This window comes from Equus caballus, chromosome 26 (assembly GCF_041296265.1).
Source record: "Equus caballus isolate H_3958 breed thoroughbred chromosome 26, TB-T2T, whole genome shotgun sequence".
Classification (NCBI taxonomy): domain Eukaryota; kingdom Metazoa; phylum Chordata; class Mammalia; order Perissodactyla; family Equidae; genus Equus; species Equus caballus.
Window position 1 is genome coordinate 43,916,877 of NC_091709.1, and position 27,848 is coordinate 43,944,724.

Consider the following 27,848-nt stretch of genomic DNA (forward strand, 5'->3'; position numbering starts at 1 on the left):
TCCCCAAGTCCACCTCCAAGGAACACCCTATCTGGTTACTGCCTCTCATCCTGCAGACCCCAGCCCAGCCCCACCTCCTTCTGGAAGCCCTCCAGGTCCTCCTAAGATGGGATGAAGACCAAGTACCCCCCCCACCGACCCACCCATGATGTTGATTAGCTTGGCCTGTATCCCACCTGTTGACCTGCTGGGAAGCAGGCAGTGGATGTGGTCACCATTGTTCCACCAGAATCCTACACTGTGCCTGGCTTGGAGACCGTAACTCTTTCCTGGATAAGTGAATGAATGGTTGCTTGTTTCTATTTGTCTATGCTTTTTACAATCTCATTAAAACATTTGGAATCCCCAGACAGGAGAGATCTTAAATGTACCATGTGTGCATGTTGAGATCCATTTCTGTATCATGCACTTGGCAGAAACATGTTGGTTTCACTCTTGGAGAGCTGCTCTGATCCTCCGCATGGATCCACCTGTGCTTTCCAGCCCTTTCCACGCTCCTACTCCCAAGCCCCCCACCTGTGTACCTGGCAGGGAACGGCGCTCTGAACTTACCTAACCCGTCCGAGGGGAAGAAGGCCCTGCGCGTGGGCCTGGGTGTCTGGTCTCGGGATTCCTGACGTGGTCAGCCTCGCTTCAGGCATCAGCAAGGCCTTTGCCTCCCTCATCCTGTAAAACTAGCTCACGTGCTGAGCCTCAGGCCTGCTCTTCACAAGGCTTCCATGGAGCAGCTCCGTGACCGGATGAGGGAGGGGTCCCTCTGACAATCCCTCCTCTACACTGACCTCCAGCCCACGGCGATAGCTCAGGTCTCCGTGACATAGGGCACACTTGTGCTTACCTTTCTGTCCCAGCACTTAGCATGTTGCCTGCCAGATGGTAGTTACTCAATAGATACTCTTTTGTGGAATATATGAGTGAATGAATGAATGAATGAAAGCATTTGCTCAGCCGAACTCTTAGGAGAAATAAGAGGTATTAATATAAGCAGTCTTTAATGTCTTAGAAGAGAGTGAATCCAATCCAGGAAAACTAAGATTGAGGCACTCCTCTTTGTCCTTTATTGGAGAAATCTCAAGTAATCTTTCAAAAAGCAGGTAAATATACAGGGAACTAAGTCATCAGAGGGAGAGGAAGGAGGAAGAGGTAGTTGCCTCAGTTATTAAAATAAACCTGAGGCTTATCTATCTCTTTGCCCGTTCGTTTATCCAGCCATTGAACAAATACTGAAGGCGGTCTGGCTGTGATCCAGGGCCTGACTGACGCCCTGGAGACTCAGCTGTGAGCAAGTCAGACCCTATCCTCGTGGAGCTTGTGGTCTAGCAGAGAGGGGATACCCTCCAGATCATAAGCAAGTTAATGAGCAAACGCCTGCAATAATGCCAAGTAGTGCTGAGTGCTGTGGAGGAGGGGAACCGGCAAGGGAGGGGAGAGAGGGAAGGGAGGGGGAGGTGCTAGTGCTATTTAGACGAATATCACAGGGCCCACCCTCCCATCACCTGGCCCATGTCCACAATACCCCCACGGGCTGCCCTTTTGTGCTCCCCGACACTTCAGGGCTAACCTTGAGGTCTGTATTTCAGCAGCTCTCACCTGCACGTGTCTGGGGGAGGCCAGAGGCAACACCAGGACTGGTCCTTTTAGGAAACAGAGTGAGTGCCAGTTGGCAGGCCTGCTTTCAGCTCAGCTGATGGCACTGGCTGGGCCAGTTCGGTCCTGCCCATGCTTCCCTCCCCATCCTTACCCCACTGGGGCAGCCCCCTGTTCACACACCCAGAAGCACTGGTCCAGCATGGCTGTCATTTGCAAGGCGTCTAGAAGGGAGGGGTGGGAGGAACAGATTGCCCCTGTGACAGCAGCAGACTCCCTCACCCAGTTCCTTGGTTATGACCGTCATTGATTTTCCTGTCATTTGACTGTCCCCATCCCTGCCCCCCTCCCAGCCAGCAAGGTCCTCCTTAGGCACACGCTAGGGACCAGGGATGCCCTCTCACCTGCACCTCCCGGCCCCTCACCCTAGCGAGCTCTGCTGCAGGGAGCCACACAACCACAAGGTCCTTGTCCGGGAGGGTCAGATGACTTCCCAAGGTCCTTTCCACCCAGACACTCCAGGGCTATAACCTCATATTGTCTGGATGCAGCTGGTGAGTTGCTGTTTTAATAAACTAACTGGTAATAACGGCCTCCCATGGCTTGGCAGTGCTCTCAAACTTTCACGTGCATGTGAGTCACCAGGGAGCTTGTGAAAATGAGGACCCCACTTGGGGTGGGGTGGGGGGTTCTGCAGCTCTAACAAGGTCCCAGGTGATACAGGTTCTGGGACTACCCGCTGAGGATCAAATGCCACCAGAGCTGCTCTCCTCCCGCCCTTTATGAGCAAATCCAGTGGTTCTCAAGTGGGGGCAGTGGTGCCTCCCAGGGAGACATTTTTGGTGATCACAGTGGGGGCGTTCCTACTGGCCATCTAGTGGACAGAGAACAGGGATGGTGCTCCCTGTGACCACCCTACCACGTACAGGACAGCCCCCACAGCAAAGAAGTATCTGGCCCGAAATCTCAGCGGTGCCCAGGCTGAAAAGCCCTACAGACTTACGCAGGATGCTCTAATTCTGTCTGTAGAGTTACCTAGGGGCCTTCTACAAATGTCAGTTCCTAGACAATGACATCGGAATCTCAGCGATGAGGCCTCGGTTCTGTGCTTTTCCCATGCGTCTGTGACTGCAGTGTGCAACCCCTGCTGCGAACCAGTGGCCTCCACCCGAAGTGACTGAGACGCTGGAAACCATGGGCTGGGTTGGTGTTTGGGGACTTTTTATGTTCTCTACAAATGCACAGCATATGTTTTTGCTAACACTGGCTCCCAGGGTGTGGAGCATCCTGAAGACAATCCACTTTTTGTGGTCTGCTCAGTCAGGCCGTGGGGGAAGCTGAGGACCCCTCTCTGCATGTGTGGGGTTTCTGACTCTGCCCAGGCGCAGGGGAGAGCTGGCTGCTGTCTGCCGCTCCCTCTCCAAACCCATTCGACATGACACTTGTCATTATTGGCTTCAAACAGCACAGAGACGGTAAGGGAGTTTTCATTTCATCTTTACGAAAACTAGGGAGGTGGATGGTTAATAACAGTCATCATCATCATCATGCGATTTTTCAGGCAAGAAAGCTAAGGGCCAGAACAATCAGGTGGACTCGCTAGAAAAACGGCAGAGCTGGGATTAGAACCTAGAATCCGTAAATTCGAATCAAATTAAGTCTTCACTTTATTTCATTGCTTTCCATAGAATTCATTCATTCATTCATTCGTTTATTCAAAATGCATTGAAAATTTGCTATGCGCCAAGTATCATTTTAGTTGCTGGATAAGCTAGTCTCAGAGAGTTCTGTCCACAGGTAATTCATAGGCTCCGGGCTGGCAGAGATAATGGGAACATATCTTTATAATGCTGAGTGATAAACACTCCTGGGCGACAGGAAGGAGAGTGCCCACCAGGGAGCCCTCGGCCTGAGTCCTACCAGCTGTGTGACGCTGAACAACTTACTACACTTCTCAGATCCTCAGCTGCCTCACCTGTAAAATGGGTATGACAGTCCTCCCCTTCCTGGACTGTTGTGATTATAAAACAACATTATGGAAGTCAGAGGTCCGAGGTAGATGTTCGTTCTTTCATTCACCCGTCCCTCTGAGATGTTGGAAGGAGGGAAGAGAGGGAGGGCAATGGCCAAACAAACCAGAGTCAATCAAAGAGCGAAACTTCTTTTGTTTCTCTCTTTAGAAACAAGGCAGACGTTTTTACTAAACATGTCTTCAACGTTTTTTTTCACCTCTAAAAAAGACGTGTGTGTGTATTTAACTACTTGCCACTCTACTGATCGCTGTTTCATTTTATAAAGGAAAAGCAGCTTTTGGCTCACGGCTGAAAGGGAGATTTCCATTGTAAGGACACAATGAGCGAGCTTCCTTGGAACGGTGTTGTGAGGCAAGGTGACCAAGGAGATTTGCTTTGCATTCCTGACCAGGTATCCTGACTGTTCTGCATGATGAGACCAAGAACAAACTAGGAGAATGAGTGTAGGGTTTTACTCTCAGAAAACCGCCTTTCTCCAGCCGAATCCTGTGCTGATCAGACACACCTTAGCTGTCAACAAGGATGACCACAATAGGGGGTACGGCCCCAACTCCTCTTCCTGGGTGGCCTGAATTTGAATTACAATGACTAAGAGCATTGTTTCATGCAACAAATGTTCCAAAAATACTAGCTGGGGCATGAAAGGCTGTGGTGGACGCCACAGGACACATGGGGGGAGGGGGCAGGAAAGGCGGTGATGGACCCAAGGGGACATGTGGCAGGGGATGCGATGATGGACCCAAAGGCCACACCAGGGGCCTGCAACGTGGGAGAGGCCGTACAGGCCCAACTTGCTTCTCCTGAGCTCCACCAAACCGGAAAGGCTGCGTAGACTCCAGGCGCCGCCTGGAGCGGCGGGGAGGTGGGGGTGGGGGACCGCGTGGACCCGGCCACGCGTGCGCAGGACCTGGCGGGGATGGCGCGGGCGCAGCGGCGCCAACTCCTCCCCGTGCGCAGAGACCGTAGGGGGCGACTGGGTGAGAGAGCGCGGCCGGGTCGGGGGCAGGGGCGTGGGGACGCAGGGCGGGAGGGTCGGAGTTGGTTGCAACGCAGGGCGGGCTAGGCCTGGATAGGGTTGGTTGGGACCTGAGGCAGCCCCACGGGCCCAAACCCTGGGGGTCGGAGGGAGCCCTCCCCCTACCCTGGTGTCTAAGGGCGGAGCCCGAGGGTCGCCGGCATGGACCGGGCAGTCCACGTGAGGACACCCTCGGGCCCCTTCTCAGCCTGTGGAAGACTTGGGCCCCGCTCCGTACTCATCCCCTCATCCCCTCAGGAGACCTGGGCGGGAACCCCAGGCCCTGACCCAGGATATCTCGGCTGGCCCCCACCTATGCCCCCAACCCCACCCGGGCGACCAGCGATGGCACCCCGGGCAGAAGCTGCCGCGGCGGAGGAGTGGGTGCCTCACTGAGAGCCTCGTGCTTTTCCCTGAAAGCAGTGGGAGGCATGGAGGTTCCAGCTGGGGACCGTAGGACGGTCCCCGGGGAGAAGGCGGAGGACATCTGGAAACGGGGTCAGTTGGGTGCTGTCAAGGTCAACCAGTCAAGGGTGAGGTGGTCAGAGTGATGTCAGAAGGTCACTCTGTGCTACGTGTGGCACCGTGACAGGTGGGAGCCGAAGGCGGGTGGGACCCCAGGTGGCTTGCGTGTTAGTGCTGAAGTGATTGAGCACATCGAATGCCGTGACTTCCCCGGCGTTTGCTCCTCCTTTGTTTGACCGCGTGCCTTCAGTCACAACGGTGTGTTTCAAGGTGGAGCCTCGTCATCCTTAGGAGATCTCCTGGGTCCCAGCCCAGGCCGGGTAGAAGTGTGGAGGCCGAGTGAGAGGCTGCCATCTTTCCAAGAGCTTTGCAGGAAGACGGCAAAGAAAATGGGTTGGTGCAGGTTCCACGGGGAGGCGGAGGAGGGCGGGGGTCCAGGCAGTAAGCTTTTGGCTGGATGAGTGATGGTTTGGGGTACGTAAAGCATAAGGGCAGTCCTGCAACTCAGTCCAACTTAGGAATCACTGGCTTTCAGAAATAATTTTCATTTTCTTCCATTTGGCATTTTTGGGCTGTTGCGTGCATGTGCTATTGAGATGTTTTGTTTTGTTTTGTTTTGTTTTGTTTCCCAAAAGGATTTGCCTTTAAGAAACATCTTTTCTCATTGGAGTATTCTAGAACAGGTGTCATATAGTGTTTCTTTGGTAGCTTTTTTTAAATCAAAACTGAAATTCAGCTAGTTTTCCTCTTGATTGCTTATGACAGTGAGAGACAAAATAACCCATTAAGATCATAATAATAGTCACCATCATAGGGTGCCTTTCTTGCATCCAGCGTTGTTCCAGGTACTCTCCCTCCATTCTCTGACATGTGAGGCCACTCTAGTCAGCAAATATTGCTTCATAAAGAGTGAAAACCAGCAGCGAAGGAAATGAATTTGGGTGTTGGTCTTTTGTTTGTTTTTGTTTTGTAAATGGACGGCGAAGCGATCATCAGATCACAGAAGGGCGGCAATGGCGGGGGGGGAAGAGACGTGGTGTGAGGGTCTCACAGAGTGTGAGCGGTCCGTGTGAGCTTGTGCAGTCTCCCCCTGCCCCTTGAGAACCTGGTGACCTCATTGTATCCATCTCCATCAAAGGAGACATGGCCCTCCGGGAATCCAGGACACAGGCTGCAGGACGGACCTAGGAGACCCAGGTTCTAGCTGAGTGGCCGTTGAGTACTCATGCCCCCTTTGTGCACTTCAGCTGCCTCCCTGTACAGGACCCTGTGAGCAGGGATCTGGCATCGAGCATAGGATTCCTCGCTGCTCAAGGGAGCACACAGCGTCCACTTCTGGGACCAGCCAAGTAGGTGGTCCTATAAGTTGTAGTCCTGATTTATTATGAAAGCTCTTTTCCAGTCTCCACATGGACCCTCCCTTCCGACAAGTGGGCAACAGTTGCTCCAACCTCCCCTTGGAGCTGTTCTCTCACTTCTGTATCACTCACAAAAATCAGATGCCTTTTCTCCCCACAAATGCGTCACCTGTGCAGGGTGAATTCTGCTTCAGTTTCTCCTTGTCCCACCCTGTGAGCAACAAGATGATGCAGAAAATATATAAGAAACTTTTTGAACTGCGGGATATAAACATCCCCAATTACAATTACGGGGGTCAAAAACAGTCCCAAGGTTTGGACTTTTCTCAAAACCTGAAGTGTCCGTTTCACGGTGGTTTTCTGCAGCTAAGGGTGTGACCACGCTCTTGGTTTCTGCAGGCAACGCCTTTCCCAATGAAAGCTCCAAGGTCTCCGTGGATTGTCTGCACAAACACACCCGGCACCTTCGGGAGACTGTCAGAGAAACAGGCTGCAAGGAGCAGCTCAACAAGCAGAACAAACGAAACCAGTTCAGAAGCTTAGATGCCCTACTCTGGACCCTCCCGCCAGCCCTTCCCAAGAGCAGTGGCTGTTCATGAACAAACAGTGGGCACAGTCAGGCGTGGGACCTTCCTGTGTGTGTGACCACCTGGCCCGTCCAGGTTGCTCCCCAGAACAAAAGGGGAGCAGCCCAGCCTGGCAGCTGGAAGACGGGAACAAAGGCTTACCGGTTTACACTCTCAGTTCACCTTTCCCAGCTTCTTCTGGCGCCGTTCAGACTCAGAGATTTCTGGACTCAGTCTGGGTCTTCTGCCAAGCCAGAGTTCACGGGCCCCTGAATTTCTCTTCCTCCCAACATGTTGTGGACCAGGACTACAGACGGAGTTGTGATTAGGAAGAGAGTTGAAAGTTTTCACCCAAAAGCTTCCCTCCCCAGCCTCAGGCTTCCTCCCCTTCACTCCCTTGTTTTGCTCCAGGGCAGCCTGCTGTCCTGCTTGGCATGGCCTCTAGCATCCCTGGCCCCTGCGCCCCAGCATCACCAGTGCCTCCATGCAGCACCACGTGAACCCATGCACAGAGCTTCTGGGGGTCACCGCACATGCTCAGTCCCTCTCCGTGGCCACGGTTTCCATTGGTCGTCCTCCTGTCTGCAGGTCAGTCCTCACCAGGGGCCTGTGTTTGCATGACTTTGCACTAGAAGGTAAGCTGCCTGAGTGCTGGATCTTGGTCAGTTTTGTTCCCTGATGCATCTCTGGGGCTTGAGCAGTGCCTGGCATCTAGTAGGTGCTTAATAGGTAGTTGGCTGATTGAATCGGATTGAACTAAGACCTGTACCTCCGCAGAGCTGCTGTGTCTGGATTTCTGGCCCCTCCAGGGAGGAACACTTCCTCCCCCAAAAGTTGGAAGGGCTCTGAAGGGTCAGCCCTCCACCAGCCTGTGGCCTTCCCCAGATGCCTCCCGGGACATGGAGAGCTTTTGCTTTCCTTATAGTCGGTCAGCTGGCCGGATTCTGAACTTCACCCCCAGCTCAGCCGAGGCTCTGGCTGCCTCCAAGCCTTATAGGAGAAGGGCAGCGTGAGTAGATAATCAAAGGGCTGAGTGCCTGCCAGCTGCAGGTGTCTTGTGCTAGTACCTTCCATGCATTAGCTTATTTAATCTCAGCAACTCTGAAAATGATGTCATTATTCTTCCCATTTCACAGATTTAAAAAAAAAATTGAGGTTCAAGACTATTAAATAATTTGCTTAAAGCTGTTAGCGCCGTGTGGAATGCTGAAACCCGGGTCCATCTGACTCCAAATCCGGCTCATTGGACCCTTTCATTTCTAAAGGGTCTGCTCCGTGTTTTAGTCAGGTAGTCGGAAACAGTAGTCCTCAGACTTCTTCATCTCACGATCCCTTTAGCCCCTTACAAGTCACTGAAGGGCCAGGTAAGTTTTTATGTAGGTTACGCATTTGAAATTAAATGTGAGAAATTTTAACAATATTTATTAATTCATTTTAAAGTAACAATAATATACCCATTGCATGTTGACATAAATATTTTTATGAAAAATAATTTTACTTCCAAAACGAAATATCTAGTGAGAAGAAAGGCATTGTTTTACATTTTTGCAAATCTCTTTAATGTCCTTAACAGAAGACCGCTGAGCATTCCGTCTGCTGCAATATGTTGTTTTGGTTGAAGGACTGGCAAAAATCTGGCTTCATATGGCTAAGTAGTTGGAGCGGTGTGCAGTATCTTAACATCCTTTTCAAATAACTGTGGGTCTTCCTCTTTGATAGTATGCCCAAACTCAACAAATGGTGGTTTCTTAAAGATTAATTGCAGCGTAGAATCTGAAACTGAATTTTTCGTCCTCTGTTACTTTAAAATGTGTTGGTCTGCCTGGCACTTGAAGTGGATCCTTTTGCCCTGGCATGATGTTGTTTCCTTATACAGCTGTCATTTGAAAACTGCTTCTTCACTGAGTCCTGCAGAGCTGCTCAGGAGACAGTGGGAAACTCCCGAGAGGATGAGAGTAGAAAAGGCAACTAATGTCGTGTTATTAAGCTGTGACCTTGCAAACTCCTTGCAGGGTCTCATGGACCCACCAGGGGTCCCCAGACCATGCTTTGAGAACTGCTGGTCTGTAGTATGAATTGAATGGTCGTTGACTGCAAAGCCCTGTGAGAAGATACCAAAAAAAAATAAAAAATTAAGTCCAATGAACATAACATTTAAAAAGATAAGTACGATTATGTGTAATTTGATGTGGATACATTCTGAAAAATGAGATTCTGTCGTTGTGTGAACATCACAGAGTGCACTTACACAAACCTAGATGGTAGAGCCTCCTACACCTACGCCTAGGCTACATGGTGCTGATCTTATGGGACCACCATCGTATATGCAGGCCGTTGAGTGAAACGTCGTTATATGGCACATGACTGTATGTTCAATTCAGTGTGTGAAGCTGAGGAAGGGCCAGTGAAGAAGATACGAGGGGCCAGCCCGGTGGCGCAGCAGTTAAGTTCCCACGTTCCGCTTCAGCGGCCTGGGGTTCGCTGGTTTGGATCCCAGGTGCAGACATGGCACCGCTTGGCAAGCCATGCTGTGGTAGGCATCCCACATGTAAGGTAGAGGAAGATGGGCACGGATGTTAGCTCAGGGCCAGTCTTCCTCAGCAAAAAGAGGAGGACTGGCAGAAGATGTTAGCTCAGGGCTAATCTTCCTCAAAAAAAAAAAAAAGAAGAAGAAGATACGAGTGCACATGACTTACAAAACAGACTGGGTCTTTGTGTGTATGTGTGTGTGTGACTGACCTGGGCAGCTATTCATGATCCCAAGTCACATTCATGCCATGGCTCTGTAGACCAGCCGCCCATGAACTGACAGGTTGCTGGAGGATTTGAGATGATTAGAGGCTGTGGGGGCCAGTGGAAGGTGTGGCAGAGAAGAGGAGAGGCTTGGGGGAGGCTTGAAGGAAGGGCAGGACACAGTGTAGTGGGGATGTTTGTCCCGGTCCAGGTGGGACCACAAATCGTTCCCTCCAGTCCTGCTGAAGAACAGTGAGGACCGCTCATGGTGTGTGCAGGCAATCAGAGCCAAGAGCAGGCTTCGGAGGAGGCCATGCCAGGCCTGAAATGACGCTTGACCAGGACAGCTTGTGTGTGCTCTGTCGGCCAGACTGAACTGTAAATGTGCTTCCACGGCCCCGTGAGTTGCAAAGGTTCACACACTGTTCGGCTCTATCATTTCTATCCATTCATCTTTTCTCTTTTTGATAACAGACTTTATTGAAATTTTTCTTTTGGAAGATTGGCCCTAAGCTAACATCCGTCGCCAATCTTCCCTTTTCTTTTCTCCCCAAAGGCCTAGTATATAGTTGTATCTCCTAGTTGTAGGTTGTTCCAAGTTCTTCTATATGGGATGCCGCCACAGCATGGCTTGATGAGTGGTGTGTATGTTCGTGCCCAGGATCCGAACTGGCGAACCCTGGGCTATGGAAGAGGAGCGCGTGAACATAACTGCTACACCACCAGGCCAGCCTCCCGTTGAAATATTGATAGCGTACTTTATGTGCAGTAAAACACACAGACTCTAAGTGTATATAGCTCTATAACTTTTTACGTAGGATTCTTGTGTACTCACCACCCAGATAAAGATAAGAACTTTTCCGTCACACCAGTAAGTTTTCCCCTGCTGCTTCCCACTGAATACCTTTCCACCCTGTGCTCAGAGGAAACGACTATTCGATCTTCTGTCACCATCGATTAGTTGTATCAGCTCTTAAACGTCATCTAAGTGTAATCAGACATCCAGTATGTAGGAAAATAGTTTTTGAGAGTTATCCATATTGTTGCATTTATCAGTAATGCATTCTTTGTTTTTGTTGCTTTTGTTGAGTAGATTCCATCCTACGAATATGCCACAATTTGTTTATCCATTCTCCTGTTGATGGATTTTTTGGCTGTATCTGGTTTTGAGCTATGATCCTACGTGGATACTGTGTACATACGTCATGCAGTCTGTTCTCTGCAGTGTAGTCTTAGGGGTGGAATTGTTGAGTTGTATAGTAAGTGTGTGTTTTACTTTATTAGAAACTGCGAAATGATTTTCCAAGTGGGTGTATCATTTCACACTCTCACAAATAGTGCATGAAGAGTTCCAGGTGCTCCGTATCCTGGTGACACTTGGTGTCAGTCTTTTTAATTTTAGTTCTTCTTTCAGGTGTGTGTTATCTCACTGTGGTTTTTTTCTTTTTCTTTCTTTGGTCATAGATTGTGGCCTAATTCATTTCCCTATAGTTTATCATGTAAGATATTTTTGACAGCCTATAATATTTTATCTATAGAAATAACGTTTTATTGATAAGTTCTCTTCCTGACTAGTCAAATGGGGAGCTTCCTTCTTTAAAGCAGCAACTAAAGAAAACATGTAATGTGATGTGTAAAAATTTTAGAGAATTAAAAAGACACCTAGGAATCTGCAGCTTCCAGTTCCACATGTAAGAAACTTGGAAGTCACTGTTCCATCCTAACAACAAGGGGAAAGCTGAACAGACTGAAAAGTCAACAGCTCTTCTCGGGTCCATAAGAGAGGAGAGCACACAGGGTAAGCCACTGCCCCCAAGATTGGAGAGACAGGTGAATGCAGGGAATTGCAGTTTATGGGAGCAGAGACTCAGGAGTGAAAACTGCCATGGGAACCAGAGGCCAGGTAGGAAAACCTGAACCTTAATTGACAAATTGCTGGAGGCCCAAGGTGGACAACCCTGAGGGTTAAAGCTCCAGGGGGACCTGGTCAGAGCTGGGCCCTCACGGTATTGTGAGATTTACCTCTGGGAACTTGACCATGTTCTCACAGTAAATATAGAGAAAAATCTCCTCCTGTTTCCAGCAGAGGGAGAGGAAAAGGAACCATTTTGGAATACACCAGAGTACTCTGTTCTTCTTAACAAGATCTGCCCTCAGGGGAGGGGACAAGTTAACCAGAGCCTAACCTACTGGGGTATTATCAGAGCCTAACCATCCTGGGGGAAGGCAAATACCCAACTCCAGCCCACTCCAGCCGTCCTATCCCACCTAAGTGGGGGTGGGGGCAGGGGAGAAAAAGAAGAGTAAGTCAAATCTAAAGTAAGCAGAAGAAAAGAAATAGTAAGAATTAGAGCAGATATCAATGAAATTGAAAACAGGAAATCAGTAGAGAAAAATCAATGAAACCAAAAGCTGGTTCTTTGAAAAGATCAATAAAATTGATAAGTGTCTAGCCAGGCTAAGAAAAAAAGAAAGAGGGTACAAATTACCAATATCAGAAATGAAACAGTGGACATCACTACAGATCCTATGGACATTAAAAGGATAACAGAGGAATACTGTGAACAACTCTGTGCCTGCAGATTTTATAACCTAGATGAAATGGACCAATTCCTTGAAAGACATAATTTGACAAAAGTCACTCAAGAAGAAATAGACGATTTGAATAGGCCTATATCTATTAAAGAAATTGAATCAATAATTAATAAACTTCCAAAACAGAAAGCACCAGACCCAGATGAGTTTGCTGGTGAGTTCTACCATTTATGGAAGAATTATACCAATTTTCTACAATCTCTTTCAGAAGATAGAAGCAGAGGGAATACTTTGTAACTCATTCTGTGAGGCCACCGTTACCCTAATACTGAAACCAGACAAAGACATTACAAGAAAAGAAAACTACAGTCCAACATCTTTCTTGTAAATAGATGCAAAAGTCCTCAACAAAATATTGGCAAATTGAATCCAGCAATGTATAAAAAGAATTATTACACCACGACCAAGAGGGATTTATCTCAGGTACACAAGGCTGGTTCAACATATGAAAATAAATTGATGTAATTCATCACATAAACAGGCTAAAAAGAAAAATCACATGATCATATCAATAGATGCAGAAAAAACTATTTGACAAAATCCCACATCCATTCATAATAAAAATTCTCAGTAAACTAGGAATAGAGGGGAACTTCTTCAACTTGATAAAGAGTGTCTACCAAAAAACTATAGCTAACATCATACTTAATGGGGAGAAACTCAGAGTTTCCCCACTAAGATCAGGTACAAGACAAGATGTTCCCTCTCACCACTCCTTTTTGGCATTGTACTAGACATTTTAGCTAATGCAATAAGTCAAGAAAAAGAAATAAAATGTATACAGATTGTAAAAGAGGTAAAACTGGTTTTGCTTGCAAACGACATGATCATCTATGTAGAAAATCTGAAAGAATCAACAAAAAATTCCTAGAACTAATAAGCAATTACAGCAAGATTGCAGGAAAAAAGTTAATATACAAAAATCAGTTGCTGTCCTATATACCAGCAGTGAACAAGTGGAATTTGAAATAAAAAACAATACCATTTAGTTAGTACCCCCAAAATATAGTTAGGTATAAATCCAACAAAACATGAACAATATCTGGATGAGGAAAACTACGAAACTCTCGTGAACAAAGAAAAACCAAATAAATGGAGAGAGAGTCTATGTTTATGAATAGAAAGACTCAACGATTGTCAAGATATTGGTTCTTCCCAACTTGATCTATAGATTCGATGCAATCCTAATCAAAATCCCATTCAGTTATTTTGTTGGATCTTGACAAACCGACTCTAAAGTTTACATGGAGAGGCAAAAGACCCAGAATAGCCAAGACAATATTGAAGGAGAAGAACAAAGTCAGAGGAAGGACACTACCTGGCATCAAGACTTACTATAAATCTACAACAATCAAGACAGTGTGATATTGGCGAAAGAAAAGACAAGTAGGTCAAAGGAATAGAATAGATAGTTCAGTAATAGACCCACGTAAATATAGTTAACTGACCTTTGACAGTGGAGCAAAGGCATATAGTAGAGCAAAGATAGTCTTCTCAACAAATGATGCGTGAACGACTGGACATCCACAGGCGAAAAAGTGAGTCTAGACCCAGACCTTACACCTTTGACAAAAATTAACTCAAAATCGACCACAGACCTAAATGTAAAAGGCAAAACTATAAAACTCCTAGAAGATAACATAGGAGAAACCCTACATGACCTTGGGTATGGTGATGACATTTTAGATACAACACCAAAGGCACGATCAATGAAAGAAATAATTGTAAGCTGGATTTTACTAAAATTAAAAACTTCTGCTCTCCAAAAGACAATGTCAAGAGAGTGAAAAGACAAGCCACAGACTGGGAGAAAATATTTACAAAAGACACATCTGATAAAGGACTGTTACCTAAAATATACAAAGAATTCTTAAAACTCAACAATAAGAAAACAACCAATTGGCTCAATTAAAACATGAGCCAAGGGGCCAGCCCTGTCATCTGCGTGCTCCACTTCGGCGGCCCAGGGTTTCACCAGTTCGAATCCTGGGCAGGGACATGGCGCCGCTCCTCAAACCATGCTGGGGCAGTGTCCCACATGCCACAACTAGAAGGACCCACAACTGAGAATACACAACTATGTACCGGAGGGCTTTGGGGAGAAAAATGAAAAATTAAAAGAAAAAAGTGAGCCAGAGACCTTAACAAACACCTCACCAAAGAAGATATAAAGATGTCAAATGAGCATATGAAAAGATGCTCCACATCCTATGTCATCAGGGAAATGCAAACTAAAATAACAATAAGAGGGGCCAGCCTGGTGGCACAGCCATTAAGTTCACACGTTCTGCTTCAGCAGCCCAGGGTTCACCAGTTCGGATCCCAGGTGCACACATGGCACCACTTGGCAAGCCATGCTGTGGTAGCCATCCCACATATAAAGTAGAGGAAGATGGGCATGGATGTTAGCTCAGGGCCAGTCTTCCTCAGCAAAAAGAGGAGGATTGGCAGCAAATGTTAGCTCAGGGCTAATCTTCCTCAAAAAGAAATTTAAAATAACAGTAAGATGCTAGTACACACCTTTTAGAATGGTTAAATTCAAGAACACTGATGACACCAAATACTCGTGAGGATTTGGAGCAAGAAGAATTCTCATTGTTGGTGAGAATGCAAAATGGTACAGCCACTTTGGAAGAGGTTTGGTGGTTTCTTACAGAACTAAACATATTCTTACCATATGATCCAGTAATCACACCCTTTGGTAGTTACCCAAAGGAGCTGAAAACTTATGTGCACACTAAAACCTGCACACAGATGCTCATAGCAATTTTATTGATAATTGCCAAATCTGGGAAGCAACCAAGATGCCGTTCAGTGGATGAATAGATAAGGAAACTGGTACATCCAGACAATGGAATATTATTCAGCACGTAGAGAAGTGAGCTATCAAGTCACAAAAAGACACGGAGGAAAGTTAAATGCATATTGCTAAGTGAAAGAAGCCAGTCTGAAAAGGTCATATACTATGATTCCAGCTGTATGACATTCTAGAAAAGGCAAAACTATGGAGACAGTAAAAAGATCAGCAGTTGCCAGGGCCTGGGGGACGGGGAGATGACTTGGCAGAGCACAGAGGATTTTTAGGGCAGTGAAACTACTCTGTATGACACTATATGATGGAAACATGTCATTACACGTTTGTCCCAACCCACAGAATGTACAACACCGAGCGTGAACCCCAGTGTAAACCATGGGCTTTGGGTGGTTATGATGAGTCAATGCAGGTTCATCAGTGGTAACAAATGTGCCACTCTGGTGGGGATGTGGATAGTGGGGGAGGCCGTGCATGTGTAGGGGCAGGGGATGTATGGGAAATCTCTGTACCTTCTGCTTAGCTTTGCTGTACACCTGAAATTGCTCTAAAAAAAACATGTTAATTAAAAACAAAAGACGCGTAGTATGTATTTTGGTGCTAAGACATGAAGGTGTGGTTGCAGTCATCGCTGTTCTGAATGTCCTCTGCTACCCGCGTTGTAAGAAGGAAATCAAGGCTAGCGAGGTTGCTCTTTCTTACCTTTGCTTAGCTGATTCCTTCCCTCTTTCCAGAGTCCTGTAAACCCTCCTGTTCGCCGGGCCCTGCATCTTGGGCAGCCTTCCACCCCTCACTCAGATGGCTAAACCAGACTCATAACTCACTTCCCCTTGCGGTCTGCTGCCCCTCCTGACTTGCTGTCTCTTTCAATGGAATCATTAGTTCACTCATTCCTTCATGTATTCGTGTGCTCGCCAGGGATCTGCTGAGCAGCCCGTCCATGTCAGGCTGTGTTCTAGGCAATGGGTCCCAGCAGTGCACACGATGAGGCCCTGCCTTGGTGGAGCCTCTGCTCTGCTGAAGGAGACGGACAGTCAACAGCATCCAAACCAAGGAAAAGAATTTGGATGCTGCTAAGTGCAGTGAAGAGGAGTAAGAAGGAGTGAGGGGTGGGCTCTGGGGGTGTCCAGGGAAGGCCTCTCTGAGGCGCCCCCTTTGTATGCAGACGTGAGCATCACGAAGGAGACGTCATAATCCTCAGCCACCGGTCACAAGGGTGGACCGAGTGCACCTTTCAGTCTGGGGGCCTTCTGATGTCTTCTTCCCCTTCTCTCTTTTATTTCCTGCTTGTTTTCCGTTACGGTTGACACCTCCCCGTTGAAAATGCATCATTCTTCATTTATTCTAATGTTCTTCTAACATCCCACCCCTTCCTGCTCCCCACTGCAGACTGAACTCCCCATCTCCCTGTGCTCCTGGGAATGGCCCCCTGCCTCTGGGGGCTGCACGCCAGGAAACCACGTTTTACCCAAAGGCGCTTGTCAATCCCCCTAATTAGAGCCGAGGGGTCTGACAGGAAACCCTCCACACAAAAAAACTGGGAGCCCAGCTCCATCAGGGCAGGCACCAACCTCAAATGAACAGCTCCTGTTGGCCTATAGACTGTTGTGAATTGACTGTGTCATCCAGGGATTTTCAGGCCTCAAATTTATATTTCTTTAAAGATGGCCCCAGAGTGGTAATGACTCAGGCCCCTAGCAGAAGCAAACACAAATCTTTTCTGGAGAAAATTACTTTCACTGGCTCCAAGACATTCTTTCATCTATTTTTTTCCAATACAATACCCCATGCACAGCCACTGGGCGAAAACCTCCCTGGGCTCGAACCACGAAAACAGCTTGCAAAGACCTTGGACAAATGAATCATCAGAGACACTCTTAACTCGCTTAGGCTGGTTACGATGAATAAAATCAAGGCGGCTTCCAGATACCTTGAGAAAAGTATAAAAAGTAATATGGCAGTTTTGAAAAAACCAAGTAGAATTTCTAAAAGTAAAAAAATATACAGTAACAACAACAACAAACCCAGTGAACAGGTTTAACGGCAGATTATATTGTGCTGAATATGTAATTAGTGAACTGGAGTGCGCAGTTGGAGAAAGCTCAACACAGTGCAGCAGCGAGAAACAAGTGGATGGAAAATGAAGAAGACCGGGTAAGTGACGTTGAAGAGACGCCGTGATAAGGTCTAACATCTGCAGAAGGAGAAGAAGGGAAGTTTGTTTCCAGAAATTTCTAAGCATCTCAACCCATGTAGTCTCCAGCTGTAGGATAAATAAGAAAAACAGAATTAGCTTAATTGTTAAGAAGCTAAGTCTAATTCTTTAAAAAAAAATTTAAAGTGGACTTAGCATTTTATGTGCTATGGGTTTTTGAGATGGAGCATTACAAAGGAAGGCAGGTCATTCCGTGGATGCAAGTAGAACTGAGCGATTGTGACTATTCAAATACTGCCCTTAGGGGGCCCTGGAGTTGTCCTATTCTTGTGATTTAAGCAAGCAAAGAAACTCTGGAGAGAGTAAGTTTGGAGTCGTTTGGAACCCCTTAGAATCCTTGCTCTCTGATGGACTTTGTGACATTCGATGTTTCACTTTACCATCCTGAGAGTTAAGCCATTTGTAAAAAGCTTAAGATACTTCCCTTCAGGCTGCTGTGAGGGTTGGAGGTTTCTGACTACTGCCTCCCCACCAGAGCGTGTCCCCTGGTGGGAGCTCTGTGGCTGGAGGGGGCAGCGATCCTGAACAGTGACCGCTGAATCCAAAGTTCATGCAAAAAGTAAACGTGCAGGAATCTCTGGGAAATCCCTGAGCCGGGGGAAATGAGGCCGAGGGAACAGAAGTCCAGACGCCGACACCAGCGCTTATGCGAACTTCCAATGACAAAGGGACGTTTCCACCAGTGGAGGAAAATGGTCATCCAACAAATCGTGAGCAACTAGCCAGCCAGCTGGAAGAAAATAAGGTCTGGCTCTCCACCCAAATTTAGCATAGAGGCATCAAATATTTTAGTTAAAAAATAAGAAAATAGGGGCCGGCTCCGTGGCCGAGTGGTTGGGTTTGCGCGCTCCGCTGCCTCGGCCCAGGGTTCGGATCCTGGGCGCGGACATGGCACTGCTCGTCAGGCCACGTTGAGGCAGTGTCCCACATCCCACAACTGGAAGGACCTGCAAGTAAGATATACAGCTGTGTACAGGGGGGGTTTGGGGAGACAAAGCAGAAAAAAAAAAAAAAGAAAATATGAGGAAAGGGAGAAAGGCCTTTCTATGCAAGACAAAACTCAAAAGCTGTAAAAAAAAAAAAAAAATCAGATATTTTTTTAAACTGCTCAGGGGAAAAATAAAAAAGCCACACTCAAAGTAAAAACAAATGAGGAAAAATTTTTTTATTACCCTGTGAGGAGGGACTAATTAATGTAGAATTGTAAAAACAATAATACACAATTTAGAATTATATCTTGATGTATATAATAGGTGTCCATTACTGTAAAAGGGGGGCTTTAGACTCTATTTCCATATGGAACAGGGTCCCCTCCCTCCTCAGCTCCCGGGTATTGGGGTTGCTCTGCATTTGTGTGCATTTTAAGGGAGCCCCATTTAAATGGCAGTGCTTTCCTAAAGTCAGCAAGTAAAGTGGAGATCCGCAATAGTAAAAACTGTCCTTGAAAAGCCCTTAAAATGAAACAAGCATGCACGAACGTTGGCAGTGGGCGTGCCAATGAGTACAACATCCCCCGAGGTCCATTTGGCACATTCTACCAAAATCACAAATAATACAAGCCCAGCAGTGCCTCTTCTAGGAATTAATTATATTTATTCCTATATTTCACATAAGTGGAAGGGTCTAGGTGAGAGGTTTTCATTATAGAGTTAGTCCCGACAAAAGGGGGGAAAAGGATCAAATGTGGGTAGTAGGGAACCTGGTAGATAAACTATGGGCCATCCATGCGGTAGGATACTGTGCAGCTGTGGAAGGAACGATAAAGAGCTCTGAATACACAAGGGACAGACTCTCCAAGATGTCTTCATAAGCAAGATGTGAGTCATGGGGAGGGTATGTGACAGTGTGTTAAAGTGTGTGCGTGTGCTGGAGATATATTCCTATTTGGTTGGATATGTTTAAAGACGTTCTGGAAGGACACCCCAAGAATTAGTAACTCTGGTTTCCTATTGGGTAAAGAGGATGCAGTGGTAAGGAGGTGGTTTGTCACTATACACCTTTTAATATGCTTTACAAAAATTAAGCTATGTAATGTATTATCTAGTCAACAAGTTATTTCTCAAAACTATTACAAATCAAAAAGAAAAAGACTAACAACTTAATAGAAAAATGGGCAATTATGTGACTACATAGTTCCTGGACAAAGAAATACACACAAATCACAAATGGCTTTTACACCAATGAAAATATACCAAGGCAATCACTTTAATGAAAGAAGCAATTAGAACAATACCAAGATTTTTTTCCACCAACAGATTAGCATAGACCAAAGTTGGAGCATACAGTGTGTTGGGAAGGGTATGGACAAATAGGCATTCTCCTCTGCCACTGGCAGTGTGTAAACCAGTGTGACTTCTCTGGAGGGAGGGCCGTGGGAAATAGCTGTTAAATTCAGAATTCGCATGCCCTTCCATTCAGTACTTCACTTCTAGGAATTTATTTTAAATTCACTCCAATATATGTGCCACTGTGGATGCATAAAGGTATTCATTGCAGCACTGTTAATAGGAGAAAAGACTAAAAAGAAACAAAAACGTCCTTCTATAACCTATTTAAAGAATGGGTCCATCCAACAGTAAAAGATGTGGTTTAAAGATGTGGTTCACCCAAAGGTGGACTAGGATACAGAAGTCGAGAAGATCAAGCTGGAGCTGGCCCCGTGGCCGAGAGCTTAAGTTCACGCACTCCGCTTCGGTGGCTCAGGGTTTCACTGGTTCAGATTCCGGGCGCGGACATGGCACCGCTCATTCAGGCCATGCTGGGTGGTGTCCCACATAGCACAACCAGAAGGACCTGCAACTGGAAGATACAGCTACGTACTGGAGGACTTTGGGGAGGAGGATGAGAAGAAGAAGAAGAAAAAGATTGGCAACAGATGTTAGCTCAGGTGCCAATCTTTAAAAAAGAAGAGAAGAGCAAGCAGTCTGTGTGTGCTTGCATACAATGCTCTCTAAGATATTATAATACCCAAGGGAAGCTGTGAAACACCGTGTGTAATATGACAGCTTTTGTGTAAAAAGGATGAGGGAAATATATGTGGGCTTGCATATGCAGAGACTGCTCTGAAGACCATAGGAAATGCTAGTGACGGGGGCTGTCTCTGGGGCGGGGACTCTGGGCCTCGGGTGGGGCAAGGTGCCGGTTGAGAGGAATCCTAGGAAATAGACTTGATGAGGTGGAGGGGCTGCCAGAGAGAGAGAGGAGCTGTGAAGAGGAGCCAGTGGCCCAGCGACGCCTGAAGGAATTGAGGGGGAACTTGGAAAAAGGTATATAATTTTTTAGTGCCCATTTATTTTTAAAATTTTAGAAGTAATGTGGTTTTATAGTATGCTCAGGGAAATGCAACAGCATTTTCATTTTTGCATGTTTCCTTCCAGCCTCTTTATAGGCATAAGTATCCACTTTTGTTCCTGCTTTTTCACTTAACGTGCATTTCATGTACATTTTCCATGTACATTACAGGTAATATATAATCTTGATACCAATCATTTTAAATTCCCAAGTAGACTTCCAAGCAATTAAACAGTAATTTACTTGAATAGTCATTCCATCTTCTATTGACTTCATAGGTTTCTGTACATTTTTCACTGTTGAGTGTACATAGCATTTCCTCTTTAAAAAGAAAAGGTTTCTTTAGCATAGATCCCCAGAAATGGAACTTATGTCATGTTTTTTAAAAATAATGGGAGATGGGGCTGGCCCCGTGGCTGAGTGGTTAAGTTTGCGCGCTCCCCTGCAGGCGGCCCAGGGTTTCGTTGGTTCGAATCCTGGGCGTGGACATGGCACTGCTCATCAAACCACGCTGAGGCGGCGTCCCACATGCCACAACTAGAAGGACCCACAACGAAGAATATACAACTATGTAGGGGGCTTTGGGGAGAAAAAGGAAAAAATAAAATCTTTAAAAAAAATAAATAATGGGAGTTGCTAAGGAGAACTTGAGTAGAAGTATTTGTTATAGACCTTGTGAGAATGGGGAATGGGGTCTGGACCCCAGTGATTAAAGCAAAATGAAAACAAACCCAACTTAACCAAGGAAGTGAAAGGCTTGTACACCGAAAACTACAAAACACTGCTGGAAGATATTAAAGAAGACACAAGTAAACAAAGAGATATCTGGTGTTCATAGACTGGAAAATTGAATATTGTTAAGCTGTCAGTACTACCCAAAACAACCCACAGATTTGGTGCAATCCTTATCAAAATAGCAATGATTTTTTTTTTTTGCAGAAATAGAAAAAGCCATCCTAAAATTAATATGGAATCTGAAGGGACTCTGAATAGCCAAACAATCTTGAGAAAGGAGGACAAAGCTGGGGGCTCACACTTCCTGATTTTGAAACTTATTATAAGGCTGCAGGAATGAAAAAAGTGTGGTACTGGCTTAAAGACAGACAGATAGATAATTTAAGTGGAATAGACTAGAGAGCCCGAAAAGAAACGCTTGCATAGATGGTCAAATGATCTCTGACAAGGGTGCCAAGAGCATTCAGTGGGGAAGGGACAGTCTCTTCAGGAAATGGAGCTGGGAAAACTGGATCTCCACATGCAAAAGAATCAAGTTGGACCCTAACACCATGGAGCACAGTTAACTCAAAATTGATTAAAGACCTAAACTTAAGCCCTAAAACTATAGAGTCCAGAAGAAAACAGAGGAGAAAAGCTTCATGAAGTTGGGTTTGGTAATGATTTCTTGGATATGACACCAAAAAACATAGGCAACAAAAGCAAAAATAGATAAATGGGACTATATTCCAAGTTAAAAACTTCTGTGGATCAAAGGACACAATCGACGCAGTGAAAAGCCGACCTACGGAATTGGACAAAATATTTACAAACCATACATGTGATAAGGAGTTAATATCCAGAATATATAAAGAACTCCTACAACTCAGCAACAACAACAACAACAAATTACCAAATGTGAAAAGGACTTGAATAGGTATTTCTTCAAAGGTTGTATACGTATGGCAACAAGCATATGAAAAGATGCTCAACATCACTGATCGTTAGAGAAGTGCAAATCAAACCTCAGTGAGATGTCACCTCACATCTATTAAGATGGCTACTATTAAAAAACAAAGCAAAACAAAATAACATGTGTTGGTGAGGATGTGGGGAAATTGAAATACCTGTGCACTGTTATTAGGAATGTAAAATGATTCAGCCACTGTGGAAAATAGCATGGCCGTTCCTCAAAAAATTAAAAATAGAATTACCATATGATCCAGCAATCCCACTTCTGGGTATAGACCCAAAAGAATTGAAAACAGGGCCTCATAGCGATATACACCCATGTTCATAGCAGCATTATTCATACCAGTCAAGATGTGGAAGCAACCCCAGTGTCCATCGATAGATGAGTGCATAGACAAGATGTGGATATTCATATAATGGAATATTACTCAGCCTTGAAAAGGATGAAATCCTGTCACATGCTACAACATGGATGAACCTCGAGGACATCCAACCTTGGATGGCGCCACACAGGAGCTTCTCAGGAAGCAAAGCCCATGGAGGAGGGGGTGGTGGAGGCAGAGGCATGGCCAAACCCCCTGTGACACCCCAGAGGCGGATGGATGTCCTGAGCTAGGGGAGGGCACTTGGTGTTGTGTTGTTCAACCCTTTCAGCTTGCTGGGAGAGGAGAGATGGGAACAGAGCAGAACTGCCGGAGCCAGCCGGCCTCTGGGGTGGGGCCTGGGTCTCTGCAGAGCCTCCTCCCTGGAACTCTCTTTTCCAGCAAAAGTGGCCAACTGTCCTTGTAGCCTTAACTTGGTCTTGGTATCCTGAGGCCATTGTGACTACAGTGGGTTCCAAAGGGTGCTAGAAACCTCGTCTAGTGTGGTGGGGAGAGAGCAGCTGGTCCTGTGTGGAGCCCTGTCTGGGATGTCTTCTGAGAAGCTTTCTTCAAACACCTGCCTGATGCCCCTCCGGCACCCCCGGCCTCCATGTGGACAAGAGGACCTCAGACCTGTGACCCTGACCGTGGGGCCTGGGGCATCGTCCTGGCCCAGATTTTCTAATCTACCCCCAGAGTAAAGGAGGAAGCAACAGAGCGGTGCACGGTGCTGGGCTGTGCAAAAAGCAGTGGGCAGCCAGACTGTTCCGGAGGAAGCAAGGAGCCTCATAACCCGGCCCAGCGACGTGGACTGGGAACTCGGACCCTGCCGGGACTCAGCTTTGACGGTTAAAAGGCTCAGGCGTGCTGATCTTTGCAGCCATTTTCCCTTGTGAGACATTAAGTTGGGGCCTGGGGCGACCAGCCTTTATGAGACACAGTGTCCTGCCTTCAGAACAAGCCCTGCTCCTTTTCTCTGCTCCTCAGGCAGCTTGGCCTACAGTGCATCCCGCCTGGGCGCCGCCCCACCCTCAACCCTGCCCTGTGCCCTCACCTGCCGCCCAGCCCTCAACCTGCCCCGTGCCCGCACCTGCCCCGGCGCACCCCCGTCAACGTGCCCTGTGCCCGCACCTGCCCTGACACACCCCGGTCAACCTGCCCCGTGCCCGCACCTGCCCCGTGCCCGCACCTGCCCCGGCGCACCCCCGTCAGCCTGCCCTGTGCCCGCACCCGCCCTGCGCACCGGCCGGCCCCGCCCTGTGCCTGCCCCTGGCCTGGCCTGAGGGCGTGTCTCGCGGACCATCCAGTCTGTGCGAGGCTCCCTCCAGTCACCACCCGGAGCTGCCACCAAGGGCCAGTAGGGCGGGGAGCAGCGCCTGGAAAATGCGCCCCGGGGCTGCTGGTGAGTGCGACCCCCAGCGCGGGAGGAGGGAAAGGCGACCCGGGCAGTGGAGAGTCGCCCCTCGCCCCTCCCAGGACCGCCGTGCTGAGAGGAGGGTGGGGCTGGCGCTGGGGCTGCGTCTTCCTTTAGACCCGGGATCGGGAAAGTGGGAAGCGAGTCCAGCAGAGGCGAATCACCTGAGGTGTCCCGAGCAGGTAGCCCTGCACCGTTTCCTCCGCCCCGCCCCTACCTGTCTCCACCGCCCTCGCTGGGGTACATGGCAAGGAGGGGGTCAGCTAGTGTGACGTTTTACCTGGAGAGTGGGTATTGGGTGAGTGCGGGCGGAGCAGGACCCAAGGAGCTGCAAGAAGAGGTGTCTCCCTCCATCGGGGCACGCGTGTGCCTGCAGGGGTGTCCCTGGACAGCGCCAGGAAGGGCTGTCAGCTGCTGGTTGGAAGCACCTGTGGGTTCCACCTGGGCTCGTCCGGCTGGAGTCAGGAGTCATTAGCCACAGGTCCAGCTGACCAATCCAACAAATTAGGAAAAGGAAGGACACAGTGAGGCCGTTTTTAAGTGACTGGGGAATTTGGGTGAGAAGGGGAACTAATGAACACAGAATGCCCCATTGTCACTTATGACACCAGTTCCGGTGGCATCTTTTTATGCGAGTTTTTATTTTTTCCATTTATCAAACTACTTGAGACTGCAGAAGATTTGGAAAAAATAGGAAAGAGGAAAGAAAAACAAACCCCACTGTTTCACCAATCATTTTATCTCAAAGCCTGTCTTCCCGACCTCGGCCTCTGGCCTCTGTCGCTTGCCTGCCTCACTTTGCAAGGGTCCCCGGTTAACTGCCCTGCTTCTGTCACACACGCTCTCTAATGGATTGTGATGTTTTTCTCCTATAATCCGAGGAATCTGGATTCCTCCTGGAATGGAAAGTTCTCTTTGCTTCTTTGAAGAGCCACTTCCCCATCTCTGGATGGTGGGTCGGCTGCAGTGAGGTGTTTCTTAGACTAAATGATCCTTTTTCCTTCCTGCCCTAGCATTCCGGTCATGTGGTCACACTCCAGAAAGTTCTAACACCGCATCTTCTGCTCCATCCCCAAAGTGTAGGAAAGCCGGGTTTTAAGATTTTTGCTTTATTATGTGACATATTCATGTTTTCTACAAAACCATTTATTTATGAAAAGCACTGTTTTTGGTAACTTGCGTGGACTGTGATAAATGACTGGACATAAATAGCTCTTTTGGGGGAGGAAAAAACCTCCCTTGGGGCACTGACTTTCATTATAACTATTTTGGAAGAATTGTTTTTTCATTATTTCTGTATTACGTGCTTATCGTTTTGCTGGTTACGTAGTGGACACTGCTGAGTATTGTCAGATTGCTTTCCCCTCCCTGCAGTTTTTTCACACACAACCCTCATGATTCGTTCTTGAGCTTTCACTTAAAGCTTCAACATGACGGCAGGTGTGTACTGATCTCAGGGTGCGTGGTTATAAGAGAAGTCGCCCGCAGAAATGAGAAGCATTATCCCTTTTGAGTTTGTGAACGTTCTTGCAAGCAATACTTCCTTGGTTACTTCAGCCAAGCACTGGGGCCTCGCCAGGCAGACCGCTCTCAGGAAGGACGTTCAGAGTGGAAGAAATAAGTTAAGCCACCACCGCCCTTCTCCTGGGGGGAGGGGGCAGCTGCCTGGCAGTGGTAATCCTGACGCCTCACATTAGGGCATTGGCATATGAACCTTTCCAGGTGGGTCACCTTGCACACCTGCTGTGGTGTTCAGGTGTGGCACCTCCAAGTCCTTCTGCCAAAAAGCCCCGGTCAACAAAACAGTGACAACGGAAGACACTGGAGCCACAAAGCAGCAGAGTCCCAAATTTGGCTCGTCCGCTGCTCAGCCCTCCCAGCCCTTCAAAGGCAAAGGGGACAGGGGTAGCGACCTCCAGGGCATGGGGTTTGGGTCCATGGGGCAAGACTGCCAGTGACAAACAGCTTCATTGTCCTGCCTCACGTTGAAGGCAATCCCACCAGTGGAAGTGTGTTCCGATGAGCTCAGACTTCCCTCCCCGGGGCCCCCGGATTGCAGGGTGAGGGGCATCCTGGGAGCCACTCCCTGTAGCCGGGTTTAGTGTAAATTGGCTTTAGGACTGCTTTCTTCTCCAGTGTAAGTGAAGTGTCCCAGGCCAGCCTGAGACCCCCAAGGATCTGAGGGTGGGGATGAGGGTAGGACACGCACACGCAGGCACACACACACCCACGTGAAATGAGAGTCTCTGGGAGGGAGTTCACCGACTCCCTCCCTGGGCTCAGTATTGGCCTCTGCTCTGTTCCTCATGTGTCCCTGCTGGGCGGAGGCACAGAGGCGGACACGCCCGTGAGCCAGTGATGTCTTACGAGAAGAGGCTAGGTCACAGGTACAGAATCCCAGCAGTGTCCTGGACTCTGCTTACTTCCTCCTCCTCCGCCCCCGCCTCTGAAGCTGCTGGACCCCCTCCCACCAGGGTAGGCCCACCCTGGTCCCGGGACCTGTCTCAGCTGAGTCCCTGAGCTTCCACCTTTCCTAAGATGAAGCTGCACCCCACCGACCCACCCCCAGCGCTGTTCTTCTCTGCTGCCCAGTGTCTGAGTCTGTCCTCACAAGCTGCCTCATGTCCCGCCCACTCTGCGACCACCCCAGGCACCGAGCTCCGGATGCAGGTGTCCAGCCCCGCGTCTGGCTGTGCCACAGCTCGCCTGGTGCTGCCTGCCTGGACATTGTCCGTCACCTCCTGGCTTGTAAGCCTGCCCTCCCTCGGGCTGCTGGACTGCTTCTGTGACTGCGGGTTAGACCCATGCACTGGCTGCCAGTCCAGCTCACCACCAGCCTGGGCCTCCATCTTGGCTGTTGGATCTGCCCTCCCACCCTGAGGGAGTTCAGGCTCTAGGTCTTAGCTTCTCTCAACCACCACAGGAAACCGACTGGAGGTCATCAGCTGCACTCCTCACCAGAAGCACAGATCCCTCAGAGCCTCCCTAGGAGCCCTGGGAAAGGTCCGGGGATGGAGCCTGTTGCCTCACCAGGCAGGCCAGCCCGGGGTTTGCCGTTCTATTTGTGATGGCACTTGGGCTTTTTACTCATTGTTCATTTTCTTCCTTGTCCCTTCCATCCATTTGTCCTTGTTCAGCTGGGGACGAATCCAGCCTCTCTTCCTCATAGCTGTTCTTTACACATTTGAAAGGTGGCATCTTGTCATTTCACTCTTCTCCAAGCTAAACAGCAGCTCTGTGCTCAAAGCTCTTACATGTGACGTGCTGACTAGAAGATCCTCTGAATAATCTTGGGTTTGCCAGTTTTCCATTCCAATATGACACTTGGGCAAAACAGTTCAGCTGTGACCCAACACACACTGGACACAGAGGGCTGCTGTTGCCTTTGAACCTGACACTCGCTCAGTGCTGGCTCCATGTTTCCAGCAATCACATCACACCGCTCACTCCGTGTGCATCCAGCAGCATTTTCTGGGACATCACGTGGCCCATGCACTGTTCCAGGTGTGCAGGCACGGTCGTGGAGGGAAGGGAGCCTTGGTGTGCAATGCCAACAAGGCGTGTGAAGGACTGATGTGAGGGTGCCCGTGCAGGCCACAGGTACATGGCAGGCTGCACCCCAGTGGGGCCACGTAGTCGCCGTAGGGGAGCCTGGAAGGAGGAGAGGGAGATGGCCGTGGGTCTGTGCAGGAGAGCGCCCTGCAGGCAGAGGGACC

At 48.1% G+C, this 27,848-nt stretch overlaps 1 protein-coding gene across 2 annotated transcripts in view; it reads left to right on the forward strand.

Moving 5' to 3' along the window:
* Positions 1-4,514: 4,514 nt before the first annotated feature.
* FAM3B (FAM3 metabolism regulating signaling molecule B) overlaps positions 4,515-27,848 on the forward strand; it is a 58,400-nt gene continuing 35,066 nt past the window's right edge. The window contains exon 1 of one of the 2 annotated variants that reach the window (XM_070252461.1): positions 4,515-4,597. Coding sequence is in view for 1 of the 2 variants with exons in the window: in XM_005606158.4 (XP_005606215.1) it covers positions 24,102-24,120 (19 nt within the window). In the remaining variant the exon portion in view is untranslated. Of the gene's footprint in view, positions 4,598-23,998; positions 24,121-27,848 lie in introns of those variants that run through there. The other variant, XM_005606158.4, reaches the window with a different exon arrangement.